This window comes from Diospyros lotus, chromosome 8, assembly GCF_014633365.1.
Source record: "Diospyros lotus cultivar Yz01 chromosome 8, ASM1463336v1, whole genome shotgun sequence".
NCBI classification, from domain to species: domain Eukaryota; kingdom Viridiplantae; phylum Streptophyta; class Magnoliopsida; order Ericales; family Ebenaceae; genus Diospyros; species Diospyros lotus.
The window spans coordinates 25,092,739-25,119,263 of record NC_068345.1 but is presented as its reverse complement, the minus strand read 5'-3'; the positions used below and the strand labels follow the sequence as shown (position 1 = coordinate 25,119,263).

At 37.8% G+C, this 26,525-nt stretch overlaps 1 protein-coding gene across 1 annotated transcript in view; it reads right to left on the bottom strand.

The window, feature by feature from the left end:
- Positions 1-1,372: 1,372 nt before the first annotated feature.
- The window catches only part of LOC127808687 (mannose-P-dolichol utilization defect 1 protein homolog 2-like), a 29,251-nt gene continuing 4,098 nt past the window's right edge, over positions 1,373-26,525 (bottom strand). The window contains exons 2-8 of the mRNA XM_052347256.1: positions 25,524-25,677; positions 24,267-24,339; positions 24,052-24,118; positions 23,794-23,853; positions 3,634-3,694; positions 3,512-3,553; positions 1,373-1,799 (exon numbers count right to left, since the gene is read on the bottom strand). Of these exons, the coding sequence (XP_052203216.1) occupies positions 1,699-1,799; positions 3,512-3,553; positions 3,634-3,694; positions 23,794-23,853; positions 24,052-24,118; positions 24,267-24,339; positions 25,524-25,677 (558 nt within the window). The 3' untranslated portion in view covers positions 1,373-1,698. The remainder of the gene's footprint in view (positions 1,800-3,511; positions 3,554-3,633; positions 3,695-23,793; positions 23,854-24,051; positions 24,119-24,266; positions 24,340-25,523; positions 25,678-26,525) is intronic.

Below are 26,525 nucleotides of genomic sequence, written 5' to 3'. Positions count from 1 at the left end.
TACTTGATTTGGTTCTATATATGGTTATGTAGATGTGGAGCATGTGTTAAAGCGGACATGGAGCAAAAAGAGTGATTTTTGGTGCATGATGGGAGTGAAATGAAGTTTGGAGGCATGGTCGGGTTTCGAATTAAAAAGAAGCAAAAGAGTATCGAAAACAAGAAGTTGAAGATGATAAAGCAAGAGGCCAAAAAAAAAAGGCTAGCGAGCTTATAGCGGTATGCATACCGCTGTAGCATCGCTATAAGACTTAGTTTCTGGAGCTCACGGTCTTACAGCGGTATGCATACCGCTGTAGGACAGCTTTAGGAATTATTTTCTAGAGCTCACGGGTCTGCAACAACAAGCATACCGCGGTAGGGTTCAAAGCTTCGTGACAAGGCCGTTTTAAGCCCGTTTTAATCCAAATAAAAGGGAAATAGACTCCTTCAAGGTGAAGGACTTTGATAACCTAAAAAGGGCTATATAAAGGCTTATTTTTGGGAGATGAAGGAGTTTTTGGAAGGAGGAGAAGACGGCAAGTTGAGGCAAAAAGAGGAGATTTTCTTGAAGATCTTCGATTTTGGTTTTATTTTTCTGTTCTTTATTCTTTGCAACATCACGAACTCCGTTTTTATTACTTTTTCGTTGGTTGAAACTATGTTAGGCTAAGTACTTTGTGGCTAGGGTGATTAATGAAACCTAGTTCAATGATGGTTTAATTAAAAGTACTTGAATTTTATTTTATTCTTGTCTTTTGAATTGATCGTTTATTATGCACTAATTCCGTTTTGATGCTTGGCCGCCATTAGAACGTGTTTGTGATTTATATTGTTTTCGAGAGATTCAATATAGATTAGCACTTGATAATAAATGACATAAGGTTCGATAATAGGTAGAGATACTGTTATGCCTTGTAAAATCTTATTTTGATGATCATTGTGGATAAATGCATGTTTTTATATTTGTAGATTAATTAGAGATAATTAATCTCATATGTGAGCATAGATTCGATTGACCATCGAGAGAGGCTTTTGATTAACTTAGAATCATCGATTTTCAGCTCAAAGCAAGAATTATAAAACTCAATCACTGAGAGATTAAACCAAATATAGAACTACGGTGGATTCATGAACCCTAGCGCATTAGATTTTCATATTTAAAACCTAAAGAATTATTTTGTGTTTTTCCTTTGGTGAGTTAGTTTTAATTTATATAAAACTTCCATTGAGTATTCTTTGAATTGTGTGTGGCTTATTAAAGTTAATAGTGGTTAAAGTAGGGACCAAAAAACCAATCTTCGTGGGAACGATACTTGATTCATCATTATATTACTTGTTACGATTCCGTACACTTGCGGGAAGAAAAAGTCTAACAGTGTGCTGAAGCCACATTAATAGAACAGAGACAACCCACTAAATTGAAATTTTGGCAACATATATATATATACACACATATATGTATGTATCTCATGGGATTATGATGATACGATACCACAAAATACTATACTATGCTTGCCTTCTTTATGATTATGAGCATCAACGTACAAGAACTTCAGAAAATGCGACGTATAAACATAGAGAATCTAAATACGGGCTGAAAATCTGGATCTTTTTTCTTCAAGAATATGATCATCATCTAAGCTATAAGTATGACGAGAACCACTTGGAGCATGCATGACTTGAAGCCTGTGTCTTTCTAGCTTGTGGCTTCTACTACTCAATTCTTCTTCTCTTTCTCTAGCCGTGGCTTCCGGTAAATGATTATTTGACTCAAGATGGTGCCGTTTGTCATAATACCGATCACATATCCCAAAACAACTTTGAACAAATCAAGGATAACAAATCGATACATATTATGCACATACATACGTATCATAGAAAGACGAGGAAGCATGCGCAACCACAAATGAATAAGCACAGTCAACACCAGATCAAAAACTAACTAGCTTTTTCCGCTATGCCACATTGTTTGTTTCTTCTGAAGCTCCCCTCCGCATGTCTGATTGTTTATGGAATGCCAAAAAGGGAAGAAAAGCACACTAAGGGGCTGTTTAATTGTGAAAAACAATTCCAATTTTCCAGAAAATTACTCAACAAAAGACCACAAAAAATAAAAATAAAAACTAGAAAACTTGTTCAAATACATAAATTTCTCAAATGAGAAATGGAGATTTAGAAAATGCCATTTCTCAAAATTGAACTAAATTTGGAAAACTACTAAAAATAAGTTTTCTAAGTTTTCCTTGTTAATTTGGAAAACACGATTTTTCAAAAAGTTTTCACAAATCATCTTTATCTCCTTCTCTTACACAAGTTACACAAAATAAATTAAAACATTTCTCTTTTTTTTAAACATATGTTCTAATTTTCTAGATTGGAAATTAGTTTCTTTATTTTTAACATTTGAACGTGTTTTTCAAATTTTTTATAGAAAATGAAAATTAGAGATTTTATAGAAAATTGGAGACAAGAAACTATAAATAATTTTTCACGACTAAACAGCCCTAGAGCTCCAAGAAAATGTTTTACCTATTTTCTGGTGTTTGGATGACTCAAATTTGCAAAATGTTTGACACCAAAAGGGGGAAAATGACTTACCAATTCAAAATCTACAAGTCATTTTCCTATTCACACCAACACTAATAGATTATCATTCCTTACCTCAAAACACGTTTACATATATGTATATATGTAAATATGTATATCTATATATAAATATACAAACATATATACACATATACATTCATATATATAAACACATACAATACATATATATATATATGTATGCACATAGCTAATTTGGAAAATATTTTCACATGAAATCTAACCTCAAAAAGAAATATAAGAATTCTTTGTGTAAAACAATTTTTCAATGTAAAATAACATCGAAAAAAATGGAGCCTAAATCAAGTTATGACCAGGAACCTAATAGCCTTTTCCACAATGCCACTCAATTTGATGGAGCCTAAATCCTCTGCTTTTCTAGAGTCAATTTCTAGGGTCATTATCTAGTAGTGTATGCAATCTATGACCTTAGTCATTCTCTTCATCCATATTATCGTGCCCACTTGTCACATAAATTCTAGCTACCTAGTACCATTTTCTGGTCCAGAAAATATTGAACGAACTTAATAGGATCTTGCTTGCTGCAGTGGCAAAGCTCAGCCTGCCAAGATTAGTAGTTGATGGACGTTCAAGTTTAGGGGTAAGTACATACAAACTAAGTCAAATGTAAGGTTTTTAGCCAATAACCCTTCCCCTAGCACCTTTGATCATCATCTGTACATTTTTGGCTTTACACTGAGGTAGTTAGATGGAAAATGTGATGGTTTCCAAATTAAAAGCATTTTCCATTAACTTAATCAACCAAAAAATAGGTTTAGGATCAGTACGTTAAGTGTTGGCTTAGAAAATCAAGTGGGCATCTTCCAAAGTTCCACACTTCAGATGATTATCATTCTCAGCATGATCTGTTAGAGATTTCAGTAACATGAAAACTAAGTCTCTAATATAAACATGAGAAAGGATACCACTTGTTGGAGCTTTTTCCTGGATGCTGGTAAAAACTCTCACTGCAGGAAACAACATGAGCAATTCATTGCTTATGCCAAACAAATAATATAGCCTACCTAGGTGCAAAATAGAAACTCACCCATTGAACCTCCAAAATTCATTAAACTGGTTAAAAAGCTCAGCTCCCCCGTACTTTTGTTCTGTATAAAAAATGAAATTATTCTCAATATAAGAACAAGGTAATAAGAATCCATCAATACTCTGAAGAAACACTAAGAAATAACCAAACTTGCTGCTTAAAAGAAAGAATACATAGCCAGCTATATATATATATATATACACCAAAATGTGACAACTGAACATCACCAAACATCCAAAATGAAGTAGCAATACTGATTTTGAACCATGGGTTCACACCAATAGATGCAATGGCAGGAGAGCACCCTGAATGCTTGTCCATACAGGTGATTGTAAGATGGGTGCTAGTGCAAAAGCATCCTTGCTTATCTATTTTCACTGGGTACGTGCAAGGCAGGACTGCATGTTCACTGGGGGAAAGAGGGAGAGGACAAGGGTTTGGTTTATTGGCAGTAACTGAAAATATCCTTATGCATGGGTGCCTGTCGCCTTTCTACAAATTTCTTGAGATTGGTATTGATGATATTATGTGATGCAAGCAATCATTAAATAAGTGCTTAAGGTTCTAGACAAAGTGATGCCATGTTCATGAAAAAAAGAATAGGACCCATAACATGATGGATATAATTAGCATGGAAATTAAGCAAACGAGAATAAGAATTAATGGATAAATTTCATAAGTAGGAGAAAGATGAAAGAAGTTTCAAAAATAGAACTCATAAATATGTAATCTACATCTGTCATCATCATCATCTACGCCTTATCCTAACCAAGTTAGGGTTAGTGGCACCACATTGTCAATTGACTTCTTTACAAGTTACATTGGCAATAAAATTAATGCAAAAGAAAATTGTGGCAAAATATACCAGATGCCCTTCCTAATGCAACCCTTTAGTGAAGAAATGATGAGATAAAGTTCTACATGGAATAATTTTATGAGATGGTGGTGAATAAAGATAATTGATATGGTCGTGCTCTATTACATAGTTGATATTGTGAAACCAACCCATACCATAGTTGTCAAAGGCTCAAGGCATATTAAGGTGCAAAAGTGATTGGAGCCTAGGTGCAATGCACAAGGCATAGGCAGGCACGAGCCTTTTGGATGCAAGGCGCACATTTATTATATAGCTAATAGGGTGTTTTTGTTGTTTTCTCAAATTTCTTTTAATTTTGTTCCTAGTTATTACTAGTTAGATTTTAACAAGTCCTTCAAAAAAAAAAAAAAAATTATGATGTACGTGCAAAAGGCGTGCCCTTGCTCCTCAAGGTGAGGCATGTGCCTTAAAAATTGAGGCACCCTTAGCTGAACCTTAAGCCTAGGTACGCTTTTGATAACTATGACATGTACAACATGGAAACATGATTTATATAATCTATATCTATACAAATAACAATTTATTATGAGGCTATTAAGGGTTAAATCAAAAAGTCTATCTAGTTTTTAAAATCTTTGATTTTTTTAAAAACTAAACATACATGTGTCAAACTATACTTACTATATATTACCCTACTAATATTTACTAAGATATCCCCTTCAGTTCTTTCCATTTGAATCTATTCCAATTAAATCTTCTCCTTATTTCATGTACATAATTCCTATATATAATAAAAAATTTATACATCTCCAAACAAGAGTATTACATGTAATATATCTTAGTTGTCACCCAAGGTTACTTGGCCTCATCCTCATCTAACCATCTCCCACCATAGAATCCTAGAAGGACAGCGTCAAACTTCTTAGGGCTGGCTACCTAGCGGTCTTGTAATTTGGTGGAGACTGGAGGCTAGTCGTGAATATTATCCTTATGTTAAAAGGACTAGGTTAATGATCCATCTGAGAGTGATTTCAAGTATTCATGTAGTCACTCCACATGACAAACCGATACACAATGCTTTATCCTATTCCAACTATTTCTCACTTTGAAATTCTTGAGAAGGGGCTCCAAAGTCCAAAGTGACTTCATACTTGAGGCTTTGCGAGGTGTCTTGTGATTTGGTGACAGAAGGTAGAAAGCTTGTCATGAGGATTATCCCTCCATTAAAGGGTCTACGGTTAATGACTGGTCTCAGAGAAAGAAGCAAGGTCTCTGAGATGATCTTCTCACATTAGAAAACCAACCCAGAATGCCACCTGGTATTTTAGAACTTTCTCTAACCGTTCTATAGATTTTCATGATAAAACAACATCTCATCTTTTGTGGGAAGGTGTTTAGAATCTATCATTGATAAATAGGTAAAAAACCAGTGAGTTAAGGACATAGTGCTCTGCTTCGCTCAGTTTGATTTCTCTATCTGAAGTCTCCTCCAAAATGCTCCAGGCTTTCTCTACCTATTTCATCTTCTATAGCCTATTTATAGTGACATAGCATATCCCAAAAAGCTTGCCACATTGATGAGTTTCTTAATAATTCCTGTAGCATATAAATTCTTTTTCATATATATCAAGAATTTATTTGAATTAATAACTATTACTTATCTAAGTTCTTTTCTTTTTCCATATTTCAGAGTTCAGTGTTCAAAACTAAATATATCAATAAATTTGTAATTAAGTATATCTAATAAGCTATAACTTACTACATATTTTTCATTTGAGGTAGAAATAATTTGCTTTTAGGTTACAGACTGATGGAGCAAATAGCAATCAGTCAGATGTACAAACAAATAAGGTTGAAGATTAAAACAAGCTTCTAGATTGGACAAGAACTTGTTATTCAATAACACAACCATATCTATAAGCTTGATAAAACTCCTAAACCAATTAAAACTCTTTGAAACTAATCCTATCTGATATACTAATCTATGACCACAAAGACTAAAATAAACCCAAATAAAAACAAAATATTTCAAGATAAACTTGAACAATACTGATCATATACAACAACAATCACAAACCTCAATCTTCACAAGGCATGGTCTGATACATTGAATTCTAGACTTCCAGCCAATAAATCCATGGCCATATCCTCGATTAGGCCACTAAATCCTAACCACCAAGTTTCATATGGCCTTCCTCTCCCTCTTTGGCTGGAAAATTCCCCCATTTCTTCCACTCACCTTATAGGCATGTCCATTGGCATTTCACGTGTCCAAACTATCATAATCATGGTCCCCATATGTTATCTTCTATAGATTCCAATCCAACCTCATTACATATGCTATAAAGTATGCTCTTGTTTCTTATTTTGTCTTTTGTTGTATAGCCATGCATCCATCTTCCTTTTTGCATTTCAACTAATATTTTGCACATGTTGATGCTTAAACTACCTAGAAATGTAAGCCACACAACAACGGTTTTCTATCCATTGGATAAAACTTTACTTTAAAGGAGTATACAATTGCATAAGATGTTGGACACTCTTTTGGTTTAGTTTGTTTTATTTTGTTTTCTTGTTCTCTTGTGATTGCCTACTAGGAAAAAAAAATGTTGGATGCACTTATCTTATATAACAATTTTTCCTAGATTTAAGGATGGCAATCTTTATCTAACCTATTGGGAGTAAAAACAATAATATAAAAGATAACGTTAACTCTCTATCCACAAACTTAAGTTTCTAAATGAGATGGTGGTAGTAAACAATTTAATATAGTACTAAAGTAGGAAAAGGTGGAGTTCAAATCTCACTACTAACCTAATATTTAAATAGTTGCATATGTTTGAACCAGTTATACAGTGAATTTTGGCCACATGTAACCGGGCATATTGATAGCAAAAATTAAAATATAAAAGATTATGCTAACCCTCTATCTATAGGTTTAAGGTTTTAGACGAGATGGTGATAGTTAACAATTTAACACAACCCAATGGGTATTCTACAAATTTGGTTCATTTGGAATACGAATGGACCTAAAATTTTGTTCAATAGAACAGGTATGGATGAGAAAAAGAGATCGTCAAGCCCCCAAACTGCATGTATCAATCAAATTCTACAACTTTGATTCTGTGAGTAACATTCCCAATAATCTGTCCTTTTTGAACAATTAATCCAATTTATTTAATCAGATCATTTTTCAGAATAACTTGATCTTTTAAGGCTTGCAATAACATCATCCACACTTATATTTTTAATATACATTCTATCTATACGGTTTTTGACCAGATCAAATTTGAAAAAATTCAATTCTAAGGTATCACTACCTAATTTAAGCTTAGTCTAACACCACAGATCTTCAGCAAAAGTATTGGTTGAAGGTGGTACTTGAGTTCATGGGACCAAGAATAGCAATATACCCAAGACTTCTCCAATAGACTACTGATATGGGATTGGTCCATGACAAACTCCACTCCCTTCATTCTTAGTATCCTTGCTACACTAGAACTCCTATCTTAATCTAACCCAGGTAAGTATCAAATACTGTCTTTCTTGACCCACACCCTTTAGTAGTCTTGGATTGGCTCTAATACCACTTTGACACAACCCAAAACGGAGTTTGTGACTGGCTCCTAACTGTTGGTAACCATTGGTGAACTAGGGTCAAACAAGCCTTTGTATGTACTATGCCAATACAAATAATTCCAATAGCCAATAATAACCACAAGTTAAGACAATATATAAAATTTCATTTTAATTAAAATAAACCAAGGAAATTGCAAATCCGTGTCATGGCCAAGCCGCACAATGGTCGCTCTCCTAATTCGGTATGAATTAGGAAGATGCGGTAAGGGTAGAAGCAAAGTAAGAAAAGAGAGAAGAGAAAGAGAGGGAGAGAGAAGAGAGAAAGAGAGACAAGAGAAGGTTGAGGAAGAATTCTCATAATTCTCTATGATAATCGATAATCCCCTCCAAGAGAGTCTTGGGGAATATATACAATCCGTTAGGAGGGTAGACACTGTCATAGCAGATTCTATTCCCTCTTCAGTTGTAACAACCCTTTTTGTCCTATTCTAGCCCTTTCACGTGGGTACTCTCTAAGCTTAACAAACTCATAACCGTAGAGTTACAACAGTATAAGAAATAGCAAAAATTTTACAGCAATAAAAAGAAATCAAAATGTATGTAACCATGGTGCTTCTCGTGGCAATTCCCCCTCCCTTAACAAATTTCTTGTCCTCAAGAAATGCTAAGGAGACTGGAAGATCTTGGGAATTGTTTGAATAAATTGGCAGATACTCCCAAGTGTTGCTTCCTGCTGATCCATTCTTCCACTTTACCAAGACTTGGATGAGTGGGACCCCCTGACTGTAAACCACCCTTCTATCTAGTATAGCCCCCGGCTCTTCCACCCTAACTATCTCCTTAGGAAGTGAGGGCAATGCCGGGTTCACCTGCTCTATGCCTACTGACCTCTTCAAGAGGGAAACATGGAACACCAGGTGAATGTGGGATTCCTCAGGGAGTTGCAAACGATAAGTTACCTTCCCAACCTTAGTCATTATAGGAAATGCCCCAAAATACCTGGGACTGAGTTTGACACTGGCCCTCAGGTGATAGATTTCAAATGGGGGTACCTCAGCCTTAGATATACCTTATCCCCTATTGTAAACTCCCTATCACTCCTCTTCTGATCTGCAAATTGCTTCACTCTATTCTGAGCTGACGCCAACTCCTGCTTCTGCTATTGCAATACCGTTCTCCTCTGCTACAAGTACTCCTCGACTGAAGCTACAATAGTGTACTCCCCTATTGTTGGCAAAATGGGAGGCTTGTACCTAAATAGAGCCTCAAATGGGGACATTTTCATGGAGGTATGGTGGTTAGAGTTATACCACCATTGGGCTAAGGAAAGCCACCTAGGCCAGCTTTTAGGTTGCATGATATAGACACATCTTAAATAAGTTTCCAAGCTCCGATTCACCCTCTCAGTTTACCCATCCGATTGAGGATGATAAGCTGTGGACATATTCAACTTGGTCCCCAATGGCTTCATAAGTTCTTGCCATAAAAGGCTTGTGAAGATCTTATCACGATCTAAAATTATAGACTTAGGAATCCCATGCAATGCCACCACTTGATCCATAAATACCCTAGCCACCTCTTGGGCTGCATAGGGATGGGCAAGCCTTATAAAATGGGAAAATTTCGTTAACCTATCAACAACTACCAGTAAGTTGTCCTTCCCTTTTGACTTAGGTAACCCCTCGATAAAGTCCATAGACACACTAGTCCAAACTTGATCAGGTACCGATAAGGGTTGTCAGAGGCTAGGGTAGGCCACATTTTCATACTTACACCTCCCACAGGTGTCACAAGCTAGCACAAACTCCTTTACTTCTGCATTAAGGTTGGGCCAATGGAATAGTTGCCTCACCTGAAGGTAAGTATTTTGAATCCCAAAGTGTCCCCCCAATGGCAACTTATGCAGGGCCTGTAAAATTTTCCTCTTGAGATCTTCATTGCTACCAATCACAATCCTGCCCTTATACCTCAACATTCCTTCCACCAATGTGTACCCATCAGTTTCCTTAGGTCCCACAACCAACCTTTCCAATATTCCCTTCACCTTTTCATCTCCTTCATAACTGTTTATCACTTCTTGGCACCACTCAAGAATTATAGTGGTTATGACTGCAACACTCTCCTCCTCGTGGCACCTTGAGAGTGCATTAGCTACCACATTTTCCCTATCCCTTTTGTACTGTATAGAGTAATCTAAACCTATCAACTTGGCCATTCCCTTCTTTTGCAATTGAGTTTGTAATTTCTAATATAACAGAAATTTCAAACTCTCGTGATCCGTCTTGATTATGAACCTTCCTCCTAAATAGTGTCACCATTTCTCAACAGCCATCAACACTGCTAGAAATTTCTTCTCGTATATGCTAAGCCCCAGGTGTCTTAGGCTCAAGGCTTGCTTAGGAATACCAATGGCCTACCTTCCTGCATCAACACTGCACCAATCCTACCCCACATGCATCCGTCTCCAATACAAAGGGTTTGTTGAAATTCAGCAACCCCAAGACAGGCACTCTACTCATAGCTCCCTTCAATCTCTCAAAAGCTTCATCAGCCTCTTGTCCCCAGTTGAAACTCCCTTTCTTTAGGAGATCCATTAGAGGCTTACATGACACCATACCCCTTCACAAACCGGCGATAGTATCCGGTAAGCCCAAGAAACCCCCTCAAGGCCCTTACTGTAGTTGGCTTGGGCCAAGCCAACATGGATTCCACCTTCCTTGGGTCTATTCTAACTCCCTCTCTTGATATTAAGTGACCCAAATACTCCACCTGATCTTGACCAAAGGCACACTTAGACCTTTTGATAAAGAGTTGGTTAGATCTAAGGACCTCAAAGGTGGTTCTTAGGTGAGTTAAGTGTTGATCCAAGGTTCAGTTATGGATAAGGATGTCATTAAAAAATACGAGTATGAATTTGTCATGACCCCAAGGAACCCCGAGGATATATTAGTAATACATGTCGTGTTTTCTTATTAGTTGTATTTTTTGTTGTTAGCATTTTCAATTGTAAGCCTATAAATAGGCTTGAGTAGTTAGAGGAAGGGGTTTTTAATGAATGATTTGAATCTCAATTCCCTCTCTCAATACTCTCCCACAGCTTCTCTCTCCCCCCCTCAATTCTATTATGTTCTTCCTTGCCCTCTTCTTTGCTCTATCTTCTTCCAACTCTTATCCAAATTCCTTCCTAGACCCTAGCTAAACCCTAGGGTCATGACATTTGGTATCAGAGCTATCGTCCTCGGCGATTTTCTCTGTTGAGTAATTTCGACAATTATCGGCAGTGAATTCTAGCCATTCTAGTTCGACTTTTGAAGCAAAAGTAGACCAGGTGATTTTCGAATGTGATTCCAACACTTTCTAATAGCTGGTCCGCATCAGAGTAGCAATTCCGCGAAGTTAATTCAGAAAATCAACAAAGAGAATCAGTTCTCAAGAGACTGCTACGAGTATTGATCGAGGTGAGCAGGGGCAAATCGAAAGACACCACTTGCGTGGAAGTGGATCGAACTGGCCAGAGTGTAAGTGACTTCTGGCAATTGATCGAGCAGCGATTTGAACGGAGATTAAGGCATCGAAGAGAAGCAGATTGGAGCGATCGGAGGCTACAACGATCGCAGTCGAGTCCGAGCAATCTTGAATCCGCTGTGAATCGAACGCGGAACAGGAGGACCGTAATTTGCATGCGGCCATAGGCTATTGCTCTCAGTGACGAAATCAAATTAGGTAAGGAGGAGTTACACAGCGAAAGTTGCCTTCAAAGGTAAGACGTTGGACAGTGATTGGGTGCCGACTCCGCTGGGGCTAGCCTTAAATCAGTTTGATTCTAGCAAACTCGTTGCATGTGATTGAGGCGAAAGGCAATAGCGGTCGGGAGAGGAAATGCAGATCTTCGTTGCTACTTGTGAGTTAAGTGAATCAGGATAGGGCTGATCGAGGCTGCTTCGTGAGGTTCCAGTGACGGAATTATGGTGAAGTTGGAAGCTACGAGTAGGTGAACTTGAAGGCCACACAAATTCGATCCTCGATTGCTAAAGTGAGGTTGAGACGAGAAGGAAGCTGCGGTTGGCGAAACTAAGAGTCGACGGCTTGAATTTTGAACGCGAACTCAGAGGGAAGTCGATTGTTAGTTGGCTAGAACTCAGGCGGACATCGATTGAGACCAAAATTCTCTGGCGAACGGCATAAGCCTGCCATTTCTTGAAAGCTGATCGAAGCTATTTAGATCAGCGATTTTTGGAAGTAAGTGTGCAACATAAGTTTGGTTTCAGTGTTGCACTGCGAAAGTAATAGCGAAGGGGAAGTGTCGGGTTCGGAAGTTGCCTGGCAGGTTTCTGAAGCTGCTTAGAACAAGTTGTCTGAAACTATTCAGAGCTAGCATATTGTTTGAGGTGGACTCGGCAATTGTTTTGGAGGCTGTTCAACAACAACTGAACTTTGGAGGTTGTAACTGAATCAGAGATTAGGGAAGATTGTACAAAATAACGAGCTATGGAAGGTCGATTTTTAGAGGTTGTTGATCATTTTAAGAGGTTGAATTCTGAAGCTAAAGAATCCAAGGTAATGCAGGAGGCGATGACCCATGGCCTGAAGGATAATACAGCCAGCAGAGAAAACATGAGGAAGGATCTAGCTGCCTCTCGAGAAAGAGTGCAGAGTGACTTGGAGAGGCATCGGGAGATGATGGATCAACATGCTCAGCGGATCAACAACATGTTTTACAAGCTGTCTTCGCTACCTCAATTCCGGCTATCACCGAATTTTCCTCCCCGAGCAATAGCTGATCCAATTTTGCCTGGTCAAGGCACCCTTCCTATGACCTATGGCTTGCAAGAGGCCGAGGAACTACTGGCCTTGAAACTGGAAATCAGGTAAGATGTTCATCTTCCCACACTGCCAATCATACTCCAATGTCTAGGGAAGGGGAGATCAGGTGGACTGATCTTGCTAGAAATTTACATGACTAATTTGGAATGAAAAATAACATGATTAAGGTGACTGAGGAGTTTAACAAATTAAGTCAGGAGGGATCGGTGACAGATTATTGGGATAGATTTGAGGAGTTAAGATCCCTATTGTGGAGTAATCAACCAGCTTTGACGGAGCACTATTTTGTATCAAGATTTGTTAGTGGTTTGAAGGACAAACTAAGGTCAATGATCAGGATAATGATGCTGACAATTGTGAAAGAGGTAGCCAAGAGAGCAAGGCTGCAGGAACTCGCCTTAGAAGCCATTTTTAGAAAGCAAGAGTTGCAGCCTAACAGTTATATTAAGGGCAGACAACTGATTGAAGAAGCTTCTAAGGCTGCAAATCATGCCAAGCATGAATCAGAGGAAAAATTGGAGTTGGACCGGCCAATTGTAACTAAAGATTTTAGCAAGGAAGAGAGATTGGACAATGCTATAGGTGGGGATCACTGTTCATATCTGCTGGAGGTTGATGTATCAGCACTAGAAGGGAAGGATGGCGATGGTGATAGTGTCCTTGCAGCTGATGAAAAGTATGAGGCTAATAAAGACCTAAGGATAAGGACGGTAGCTGCAAAGAATGAGGAAAAACCTAAATTGGATCAGGCAATTCAGGCTACCAAGGAAGTAATGGTAATTGTTAAAGAAGCTATCAAGGTTCCATTGAGAGAAAAATCTGCTGGAAGTGGTTACTTCCAGAAAAATCTACTGGAAGTTAAAGATACCCCAATTGAGGATACCTCTACTAAAGAGAAAGAAGACATTGGGAAGATGGTGGGGAAATTCTTTGTGGAAGGAAACGAGACTTTTGCTGCTTTGATAGTTCTCATTTCCATTGGAAAGCAGCAGCATCGAACCAAATTTTGGCCTGCAAAGCAATTTGACTTACTATGTACAGTTAGAGAGATTATGGTGGAAGGTGTGATAGGTCAAATGGAATTAATTTTGAGAGCAACAAGGAATGGGTGGATGGCTAGAACAGGTGCTGCAGCGAATCATGATACTGTTGTTTTCAGAGGAAAAGACAGGGCAAGACAAAAGAAAAGAAAAGTGAGAGATAAGAACAAGAAAAGGCGAAGAAGAAAACAAATTATTAAGGCTAGAATTGGCTGAATAAAGGGTTAACAGCAGCCAATTCTTAGGGACAAGAATTGTTTGAAGGGGTGGGGATTGTCATGACCCCAAGGATATATTAGTAATACATGTCGTGTTTTCCTTATTAGTTATATTTTCAGTTGTTGTTAGCATTTTCAATTGTAAGCCTATAAATAGGCTTGAGTAGTTAGAGAAAGGGGTTTTTAATGAATGATTTGAATCTCAATTCCCTCTCTCAATACTCTCCCACGACTTCTCTCTCTCCCCCTCAATTTTGTTCTGTTCTTCCTTGCCCTCTTCTTTGCTCTATCTTCTTCCAACTCTTATCCAAATTCCTTCCTAGACCCTAGCTAAACCCTAGGGTCATGACAGAATTTTCTTAGATAAGGTTCAAAAATTCAATTCATGAGGGACTAAAAAGTGGTTGAGGCATTGGTGATCCCGAAGGGCATCACCAAGAATTCAAAGTGCCCATGGTGGGTTCTAAAGGCAGTTTTATGAATATCCTAGGGCTTCATCCTAATTTGGTGGCAACCTCAGCAGAGGTCAAGCTTGGAAAAGAATTTGGCATTGTGTAATTCATCTATTAGATCTTCCACAAGAGGTATGGGAAATTTGTCTTTGACGGTTAAGGCGTTAAGTTGGTGATAATCCACACAAAAACGCCATGATCCATCCTTTTTCTTAACTAATAGGATTGGGAAACAAAAGGACTTTAGCTAGGTCTTATGAAAGATTGGCTTAGCATTTCCCTCACCATCTTTTCAATCTCTGTTTTTTGAATTGGGGAATAACGGTAAGACCTAATGTTGATAGGTTTAGCATTGGGTTTGAGATTAATAGCATGGTCTAATACTCGGGGAGGGGGAAGGGTGGCAGGTTCAACAAGGAGGTCCCTAAATTATATCAGCAATTTATTACTAAGGTGCAGTGATTGTACCTGGTCAAGCTTTCCTTGATCAATGCTAACCGTTAAGTAAAATTCTCCACGCACCGCCTTGTTAGGTCCCTCCTCCACTCCCACAATCGAGAACAATTGTGTCAGTTAGCACAATTTTTTCTTAAAGACCCTCTGCAATCTCTTCCCAGTGATCATTTTACATGTCCCAGTCTCCTTTCCCCCTGTGAGAGTCATCTTTCTTCCTCCATTCTCAAAAGAAACCTCCATCTGGTTAAAGTCAAAGCTTATGGGGCTCACCCCTTTCATCTAGTCAACCCCCTAGTACCACAGCACAACCTCCCAATTGCAGAAGCCTGAGATCAGCCTCAAACTCCTCCCCCTGCATCTCCCAAAAGAAGCCATTACAAGCTGACTTGCTTAGCAACCTACTCCCATTAGCCACTATCACACTCAAGGGTTGGGTTCCCATGAGTGGACATTTCAACATCTTAGTTGTGCCTTCATTTAGGAAGCTATGAGTGCTCCCACTATCAATCAAGATCATAAGACTACAGTCCTTCACCTTCCCCTCTACCTTGATCTTGATGATCTTGTTATTAGTTACCCCCTTCAAGGCATGTAGTGATATCTCTCCCTTATCTTCTTCTCCTAACTACCCGCACTCTTCAATCTCTTATTCTTCTTTTAACCTTTCTCCAATATCTCCTTCTAACAATAACAGTTGACGCTTGCATTGGTGTCCGGGATAATATTTATCCCCACACTTGAAGCACAAACCAGGCTGTCTCCTATGCTCAATGGGTCTTCCCCCCGAGCTTGATCTCCCCAAATTCTTCACCCCTATGTTCCCCTTAATCAATGCACGGTTGTAGCCTTTCCCCCTTGATTAAAGGTCCCCATTATCATAGCCTTTTGTTGTTGCCTTTGCTTCCTCATCAAAGCTCCCACTACCACCTCTTGCAATCGGGCACTCTCTGTTGCCTGCTCTACAATTTGGGGCTTGATCATTTTCACCATAGGCCTTAAATCATCACTAAGGCCACTCAAGAAACTGGATACGAAGTAGGCCTCCGAGAGATGAGGGTTGTGATTAATCATTAAGGACCTCAGTTCCTCGAACCTCCTTTGGTAGGTCCTTACTTCTCCCACCTGCCTCAGCTTGTTAAACTCCTCTATAACATCAGACATACTCCTCTCCCTAAATCGCTCAAAAAATTTATCAAAAAATTCCTCCCACGTATAAGTCTCCCTCACTCGGGTCCACCCTCAAAACCAAGCGTCAACCACATCGTCAAAGTATGTTGCAACTAAGGTCACTCGTCTACCCTTAAGTATGTTATACCAGTCAAACATCCTTTCGTATTTCCTCAACCACCAATGGGGGTTAGTCCCCTCAAACACAGGGATCTCCATCAAGGGCATGGGGAACCCCGAGTGATGAGGATTGCCATGTACCTCACGCCCTCTGTCCATCATCGCTTCTACTTCTTCTTCAAGTTCGACCTTAATTTCAGAGGTCCCATTCATCTAATTCATCCTATTGTTCTGTAAAATAGGCTCTGTTCTATCCCTAGGACGAAAATCAGGAGCAATTCTTATCGAATTCTAGCAAGTAAACATCACCATGAATTGTTGTAGTTGTGCTCCCATATCCTATCTCATCTACGTGATATCCTCTTTGAGAGAGAGCTTCGTCCAATCTTCTTTCCAAGCCCCCGATTAAACCTTCCACCTTGCAATCTACTGTCGTGATCGCCTCGTGGTTCCAGTCAGACCCAAGCTCCAATTGGTCCACCTTGTTCTGGAACTTAGTCATGGTCGAGCTAACTTGCTATAGCTGCGACTCAAAGTTCTTCATACAGGTTCCTTCTGCCATCATACCACCACCCAAAAGAACTCTGGCCAAGATCGAGCTCCGATACCAAATTGTCACGGCCAAGCCGCACAATGGTCGCTCTCCTAATTTAGTATGAATTAGGGTAAAAGCAAAGTAAGAACAAATAGAAGAAAGAAAGACAAGAGAAGGTTGAGGAAGAATCTCATAATTCTCTTTGATAATTGATAATCCCCTCCAAGAGGGTCTTGGGGAGTATATACAATCCGTTAAGAGGCTAGACGCTGCCACAGCAGATTCTATTCCCTCTTCAGTTGTAACAACCTCTTTTGTCCTATTCTAGCCCTTACACGTGGGTACCCTCTAAGCTTAACAAACTCATAACTGTGGAGTTACAGCAGTAAAAGAAATAGAAAAAATTTTACAGTAATAAAAAGAAATCAAAATGTCTGTAACCATGGTGCTTCTAGTGACAATCCCAAGATCTGACATAGGCTATTTAGGGTAGAATTCAAGAATTGAGAGAGAATGGGAGGGAAAGTTAGACTAACGAGGGAGAATAGCAAGAATTTGGGAAGTACAGAGGGTTTGAGAGAGAGGGAGAGAACAAAATATTAGAGGGAAAAGACTCAATTATCATTCACCATGCCTTCCATCCTCTTACAAGTAGCCTTTTTATAGGCTTGGCCTAGCTATCATAACTAAAAGCACATTCTAGAATAACAACAACCATGTGCACCTAACAACACCTATGCGCATCTAACAAAATTACAACAATATACTTGCAGCTTAATGTCAATTTCCAAAGGCAGTAATTGTAATTTTCTTTTCCTTTTTGTTATAGATATTTGTCCTTAGCTATAGGCAGTTATGCTTACCATTTGTACTGCACATGGGTGCATGCGAGAGGCTGTTAGGCTATATATAAGCCACAACTAGAGAATGGGGAAGGATGTTGAGAAATGAATTGAATATTCTTTGTTATCTCTCTCCCACTTTCTATTATCTTTCTCTCCCTTTCTCTTGAACATTCTCCCTCTTTCTTGTTGTTTCCCTCTCTTCCATCTAAACTCTCCCTCCAAATTATGCTCTCTCAATCTCTTAATGTAATGACCCGTTAGAGGGCCCAGCATTTATTTAGAATTATTTAATTAATTTTTGAGGTTTAATTGAGAGAATTTGCCAATTAAATTTTAATGTGTCAATTTAGAAGGAGTGAACACTAAGCTTGAGTTGTGGAGAAACAATCTAGAATCTAAGGGATTTAAATTAAGTAGAAAGAAAACAGAATATATGGAATGCAAATTTAGTAAAAATGCAAGAGCGGATGATGTTATAATAAAATTAGAAGACCAAATCTTACAAAGAAAAGACCATTTTCGATATTTGGGATCCGTGATTCAAAAAGATGGAGAAATCCACGAGGATGTCGCACATAGAATTAAGGCAGGTTGGCTAAAATAGAGAAATGCATCAGGGGTGTTATGTGATGGTAAAATCCCATTAAAATTGAAAGAAAAATTTTATAGGACAGCTATAAGACCAGTCTTGCTGTATGGCTCAGAATGTTGGACAGTCAAATACTAGCATGAGCAAAAGACGAGTGTAGCGGAGATGAGGATGTTAAGATGGATGTGCGGACATACAAGAAAGAATAAAATTAGAAATGAAGTTATTCGTAATAAGGTAGGAGTAGTGCCAATCGAGGAGAAGATGAGAGAGACTAGACTAAGATGGTTTGGTCATGTGAGAAGGAGACTAAGAGACGCTCATGTGAGGAGAGTTGATGAAATGGAACAATTAGTCACAAAAAGAGGTAGAGGTAGACCCAAGAAGACTTTGAGAGAGATTAAAATTTGATATGAAATATATGGATCTAAATGAGGATATGACAAAAGACAGAAATACATGGAAGTCTAGAATTCATGTAGCTGACCCCACATAGTGGGATAAAGGCTGGATATGTTGTTGTTGTTGTAATTTAGAGATTGTAATTGAGGAAATAGCATTTAATTATATTTACTTATTGTGGAAATTAAATGCAAGGACATGAGAGTCATTTAGCAATTTGTGATTAGAATTTAATTAATTAATTAGAGTTATTATTCTTAAGGGATTAAGGTATCCGAGCGTGAGAAGGTTTTGGGTTGGTGAAGTCTCCTGGTTATAATAGGAGAATGAGTTATGGCATTAGGGACTTCTTAGATCAGTGTATATATATAGTTTCATAAGTCACAATTTTCTCACGCCGCGTAAAAAGAAGAAGTCTGTGAAGAACAGAGAGTTTGAGAAGCATTGTAGTGTTTAGATTCTCCATTGCAATCGCTCGATCCGATCAGAGTTAGCATAAGGCAAGTATCCTATCTGTAATTCCTTTCATTACAGATTCAAGTTAGTTCGTTCTCAGTTTATTCCAGCGCTTCTTTGAGTTCTCAGATTTATATCAATTCCAATGTGTATATATATATATATATGCGTAGAGCAGTGAGTGCATGAGGAAGTTATGTGGGATTCTTTATAGTGAATCTTTTAAATATGATCTTCAAATCATATTAGCAGTGATCTTAGAATACCAAGACTCTTTGTTTTGGGTTCCCAGTTTAATCAGATGGTATGTTCAAGTATATATATATATATTCTCATGCGATATATTATTACCCAGTGAGTTATGTTAAGCTATGCATAATCCTTTACAGCGTTTTCTTTCATAAGCGATTGATTTAATGCATCTTGATATTATTTTATATCAATTGGGATTGTTCTCCCAATATTTCTTTCGGAATGGTGTAGTGATGCTAAGTTTTGATTCGAGAGATGGTCTCTGATATCGTAAGCTTCGTTTTGTATAAGTTTCCAGTCATTCAAATGAGCCTCATTGTCATTCGAATGAGTTCAGTGGTATCTGAATGAGTTTTCAGTGTTATCGTAAGTTTTTCCCTTATAATGTATCAGTCATTCGAATGAGTCCTTTGTCATTCGAATAAGTCATGTGTTATCGTATCATTCATATGTATTTTTGAGGTTTTGAGACTGTCATTCGAATGAGTTTTCTTGTCATTCGAATGAGCCCTTGAAAATTTGAATAAGTTGTTGCTTTGTATAGTCTAGCATTCGAATAAGTCTCTCTGTCATTCGAATGACCCGTGAGTACCCCATGAATTCATTCCAATGAGGGTACTGTTGCATTCGAATGAGTCGCTTTTTGCCAGTTCAAAAGTTGGAAGTTGTCAAAATTCATTCGAATGAATTTGTGAGTCATTCGAATGAGTCCTTGATCAGATCTGAATAGCCTTTGTTATATATCATCTATCATTCGAATGAGCCTCTGTCATTCGAATGAGCTTGCTGTAGTCCTTTTTTTTCATTCGAATGGGCTGCTGTTTTATTCGAATTGTTTCCTTATACTTCCTCAATCATCCAAATAGTATCATATGGCATCCGAATGGCTTCCAATAAATTCTTAATGCAAGTCTTAAATTTAATATAAATATTCAATAATTCAAATATTGAATTTTTATGCCAAGATATGATAAAGATCCAATATGCCATGCTTATACTCAGAAATTTTAGAATATTTGTATCTCAATATGGCTGGTAAAAAAAATCATATACCATGTTTAGTAGTTAATTATGACATGATCAGCATTGTTTTGTGAGATTATGTGCATACACATTTGTATGAACATTGAGCATGACTTTATATGGAGCACTACATATCGTGTGCCAGCACTTATATAAACATTGCATTATGCGCGCCAGGCGGCTTGTCCGCGGGGATCCCACTAGTATCAGTTTAGTTATATCTCAGTTATGAGTCACTCACATGTTGTCGACCAGGGGGCTAGGGGCATATTGCCCACAGTATGTGCTTACGGTTTTTATGTTTGCAGGACTCAAATCAGTCAAGTATGTATTACAGTTATGTGGGCCTACATGCCAAAGTTGCATACCTGCATTTAGTTACAGTTTATGTGCATTATATCTTATAAATGTCATCCAGTGATTATTATATCTCTCAGTACAAGTTCAGTAAGTATTTTTATCAGTATCGATATTCTTCGATTCAGCTTCAGTTATTCTCTTCAGTTTATTACTTGCTGAGCTTTGTAGCTCACCTTGTATTCTTCACCATTCCAGATCCTAGTGGGGGAGTACCAGATGTGGGACCTAGCAGCAGTGTCCGGTAGTGTGTGTACGTGGAGCCGCTCAAGACCAAAGATGTCTGGGAGTTTATTAGTTGGTGTTTTTATCAGTTTAGGTTTATTTTATATTCCAGTTTAGAGATTTTCCCCCTTAGATGTAGTTTATGGTTTTCAATTGATGTTGACTCAAAATTTTATTTCAGTTGATTGAGATGTTCAGTTGGTATCAGATTTCAGTTTGTCAGTTAGTTTATTTTATTTTTCCCGTAGCATCTCTTCTCGGACAGTTCTAGGAGAGGGGGTGTTACACTTAATCTTCTTAATTTCCTTTTCATACCCTAGCTCAACCCTAGGGTGTGACACTCAATTACATTAATGCCCCTAGGGTCGTGACAACAATGTATTAGAACAATCCTACCTGCAAATAACATAGCTACTACTAAGAATGCCCAAAGATAAAAGAAATAACATATAGTTTCCCACATTAGCAAATGTGGGCGAGAGAATATACGTAACGCCCCACTTTTCAGATATACAATGAAACTAAATACAAGCTAATATCCCACAAGGGCGTTATGGAAATCCTCACCAACGGAAGCGAATGATCGAACCTGATAGCTAGCTAAAGCTAGATAAAAAGGATTTCCAACAATAAAACCTCTAATATGAGTACACCGTAATGCATAACTTCCAAAAATCATCGAATATCTCTTACCACGATCACAGTACATAGCAATCACGACTTACAACTTTAACAACATAATAAGTAAATACAAGCCCTACGTAACCCCTGTTTGTACAACTGCGATACACAACTCTCAAAACAACCCAAAGATTACATAAGATCCATAGTACATGAGTAACAGGAAGTTAAACTAAACTTCAGCCTCCTCGTAGCCCTTTTCTCATGCTTATCTCCAGGTACCTAACACGCTGACATACCTGGGACGTTGAATATCCCATGGGTATGAAACACCCAAGTTAGATTATTACATCTAAGTGAGTGGTACTAGGAAAGAAACTATGCATGCAAGAGCAATATGTAGCTTTGCCAGGAGACATGCAGAAATAAGAACGAAATCTCCCAAAAAAACAGGCTCACCGCAAGAGCACGAGATCGCCTGTGATGTCCCAACAACTAGCCACAAATACAAATGCCGATATGCATATAAAATAGGCAAAATTTGCTCAAAAGCAATAAAACATGAGATGTAACCTCTCTGCCCCCATACACAGGCACAAGATATCCTCCTTACTTGCCATGTATGAACCCCTTATCCCCCTTACACAAGCTCGAGGTAGCCCCCTTACACAAGCCCACATGGTCAGCCCCTGTGGTAGTTCACCCATGACAAGCCACCAACTAGCCACAACCACCAAATGACAAGATGTATGACAAAGCGGAAGGGATATGATATGCAAGCCACAAGCCACGCATGAAAGCTGTCATGGCCAAACCCGATGCAACAAAGTAGAAAAGGATATGCTCGAAACAAAGGGAACATAAGGCGTAAGCAACAAACCATCCACAAGTGAAACCAAGAGTGATCAAGGGAAAGCAAGAAACATGCACAAGAACCACTCACCTTTAAGGTTTACCTTGTTGGAACACTATTCACCGTCTACGGGAATGGGTTTTCTGTAGAAAACATGTATTTTCATAAACCAGACTTTAAATATTTTTACATAGGATTGTTCTAACCTAATTAAACAATATTTCTTAAAAGAATGACTTCCTTTCTTTCCTCTCTATAGGAATATAAGCTTAGACCGGACTTACCTCGCTATTTTTCGGTAGTTTTGGTATGAACTCTGAACTTTCCGGTGAGGTTGTTTCTACTTTGATTCCGGCAAAACCTCCCCCTCTTTTCTTTAGAAAATCTCTCTAAAATCCTTACTTTCTTCTCTCTCAATCCCACTAAAATTCCCCCAAAGTTTCCCTTGAATTCTTGAACGTTCAATTCTACAACCCAAAGTCTCCTTTTATAAACACCTTCGGCCAATCATATTTCACCACGTGTCTTGCCACCCAAGGACCCTCATCATGACTCATAATTATCTTCCAAATTATGGCTAATCACTTTGTGCCACTTGTTCTATCATCATGAGACCTTAACTTAACTTCCAAGTAATCCAATGGTTGTTTGCCACGTGTCCTTAAGAATAAGGTTTGGAGACTTTGGAGGCTAAGCAAAAGACTTGGAGAAGACTTAGGGAAAACTTTGAGAAGACTTAACTTTAAACAAAGACTTGGACTTGGACTTTAAAACGAACCAAATCTACATTTGATTGAAGTCTGAAATCTAAAGATATTTTGAAGTTCATATCTTTTATACTAATTCCCAAGATTTTTGGTCAATTGCACTTGTACCCAAAATTTCATAATTACGACTTTGCCCCTATCTCAAAAAATAAACTTTTGTCTCAAGCATTACATCATATTTGATTCTGAAAAATCTCAGGGTATTGCAATATAACTATTAGAATTCTAGTGACCAGAGTGTCAAAGGAGTTGGATAGATGGTGGCTTTTGATTTCAATATTAAAAAATCATTCAGCATGCAAGAAAAATAAGACTGATATTTCCTTTATAGAATAGAGAAGCAGCTCCATTAGGTTTCCTGAATGATTGAATCTATTCATAACGCAGGATCTAGCTTACATAATTAAAAATATTTCAATTTGAAATGCGGAGGAGGTATTTTAAGTTGAATAATGAGTAATGACCATCTGAGGCCTCAAAAAGTACGTATATTCTCTTCTGCCCCGAAAGGAAGATATGGAAAAGAAAGAAATATAAGAAGGTAAATTAGTGACAAACTTACAGTATAGTTCTCCCAAATTTGTGGGACCCTAGCGAAGATAAATATTGCATGCTGAGATGCCTGCAACGTTTATTTCCACACAGGACAAGTATTAACATGCAGGAAATTCCAACTTTACTGAAGAAATAAATATATCTAATGTTAAAATATGCTTATATTAGGGGAAATCCCATGGTATAAAAAGACTAGGATTGAATAATGGGAAGGAAGCATAAAATTTTTAATTGCAGTATGGTTTAAACAAGCATTGCCACTCACATAAAGAGCTTCAAAGAGAATGGGATCAATTTGACCAGCTAAGACGGTGGGTGCCACAGTACAATAACTGGAATAACATTAGTAAGGAAGCGCAGATTATGCTTACTCCTGCAGAATGAAAGCTAGCAATAAACAGGAGATGTTAATTACAATTTCATGATAGGAATCTTAGAACATTGCCAATGGTGATGTGCTCCATTAAGCAAGTAGGATACAACAACGCTCTGACCCATGTCATGGTTCCCACAGGTTGCGAATAATAATAGATAATGGCAACTAAAATTATAGCTGCAACAAAAATTGAAATAGATGTATATCAGATCATTTTAACAGTTCAGTAACACAACATAAAATGATAGAATTTAGGTGGCAATAAATTGCCTAACACTTCAAATTGACCCGGCAACCTACACAATCAATAAGCATTGTAACAGGTTTAACTTATAAATATAGAATATCAAATTTTAGTGCAGTTTAAACAGAATGGGGCTTAATCACCAGTTTGGCAACTTCTAGAACTATTAAGAATGCATGTGTTACAAGTTAGTACACAAAAAATACATAATATACAATATGTATCAACAAATTTGTTAGGAAAATGGTAGAACTGAGTTGCATGTGTTAAGATATTAAATTATTACTTGTTTGTATAATTGTATCCACAATGCATAACTTGAAGAAAAAGATCCAATCTAGGCAATCTGAATTCCTTTTGTTGGCCTAGTTAAGGTAATTTGAATCCATTGCCCAACTTTATCTCAAAACTGAGTCCCAGTAAAGCAGCATATCCTAATCTGGGACCTGCAACCCCCACTGTCCCGATATTAATGCCACCCTAGCAACATGGCATAAAAGACATAACCCAAGCCTTAGCCTACAGGGGCAGATAATTCAGATCTCAAATTTGCAGACTCAATGGGCTTTGGGATGGAAAAATTCTTAAATACTGGTATTAGGGACGCACCATCTAATTCATACACTGAGTCCTGCTCAGTGTTCCTAGTCACGCTTTCCTCTTTTCTTTCCATGTTTTTTTTTTTTTTTTTTTTTGTTTCTTCTAAATATCCTCTTGAGACCAGGCACATTTTGAAATAAAAAAAGACAATCTTAGGGTCAAACTAGTACAGAAAATGGAGAGTAGCAGTAGCTTACTGCTATTTACAGAAAAATATTAAACATAAGATCAGCATAACTACCAAATTACACAAAGTTTTCCTTCGCAACTGTTTCCTTCCAATTCCCGTCTACTGATATTAACAAGACAGTTGCATTTATAATAATAAAAAAGAACTATATTGTTGTATTTATTTGAAGTTCAGTTTCCAACTAATCACCAGGTACAAATTGAAATGGGTTTAACAATTTAATTTCTGAAACTAAAGCGGCAGCTTGCCCTACATATTCAGTGCCTTCCAAATCAATATTACAAATCAGTAGTCAAAGCAAATATGGCTTGGTGCTCCAGAATCTACCTTGGATCAAAAGAAATGCCAACTCCCCATAAGCTGAGAATGGAAGCCCCTTGTGAAGACAATATGCCAACGCAATGGTATAACCTATTACTTCAAGCTCAAAGGCTACAACACTAAGCCCCCTGACACTTTGGTGTTTCAGAATTTTTAGTATCTGCAAAAGCAAAGAAGAAGCATCAAATGGAATATACTACAAAAGACAAAATATGGTTTCAAACAAAAATTTACCATGCTGGAATGCCCTAGGTGCAAGAACCAAATTCCTTGAAAGAACCTATAGCAAAGACTGGAATGGAGAATTATTTATTTTTTTGTGTATATGCCAAATGCAGCATGGAACCAAATTCCTTGGATATTTTGCTTTCAATATCCAATTACACCAATCATTTATTTATTTAGTTTTTTTTAAAGAAGTGTGAATTTTATTAATAATGGATAAAACTACAACCTGAAGATACCAGAAACATACTGATTGAACCTTCCCCCAGAGGCCACAATTCTGAACATATCACCCCCAAAGGAAGGTAAAATCACCAACCTCACTACAGAGACCCAAGCAAAACAAAAGCAAAAGCAACAGAAGGGCACCTCTGAGAGACAAAACACAAACTATACTGAATAACTACTCCCACCAGCATAAATTCTGCAAAAATAAAAAAACCTCCCTCCTTCCCTGAGAGAGGTAGAATTGTACTTAGCCTTTCTTGTTTAAGGGTATGAATGTTAACTATCCATAGAAAGAAGAAAAATAGTTGCTAAATTTCAAGCAAGTACTTCTCTCCAAAAACTTTATTCTTATGTTCTGATCTTATTTAGTGGGACACTGCAATCCATTTTAAACCCTTACCATTTTAGGAAATATTCAAAGATGTTGATTAGCGTCAAAACTTGGGTCAATACTACTATCAGTACAAAATATTGTAATACATTTAACCACCACATTTTGTATGTGAAGAAAATAAAGGGTTCCATCAGGCCCCAGAACTTGGATGGCCTCCTCCA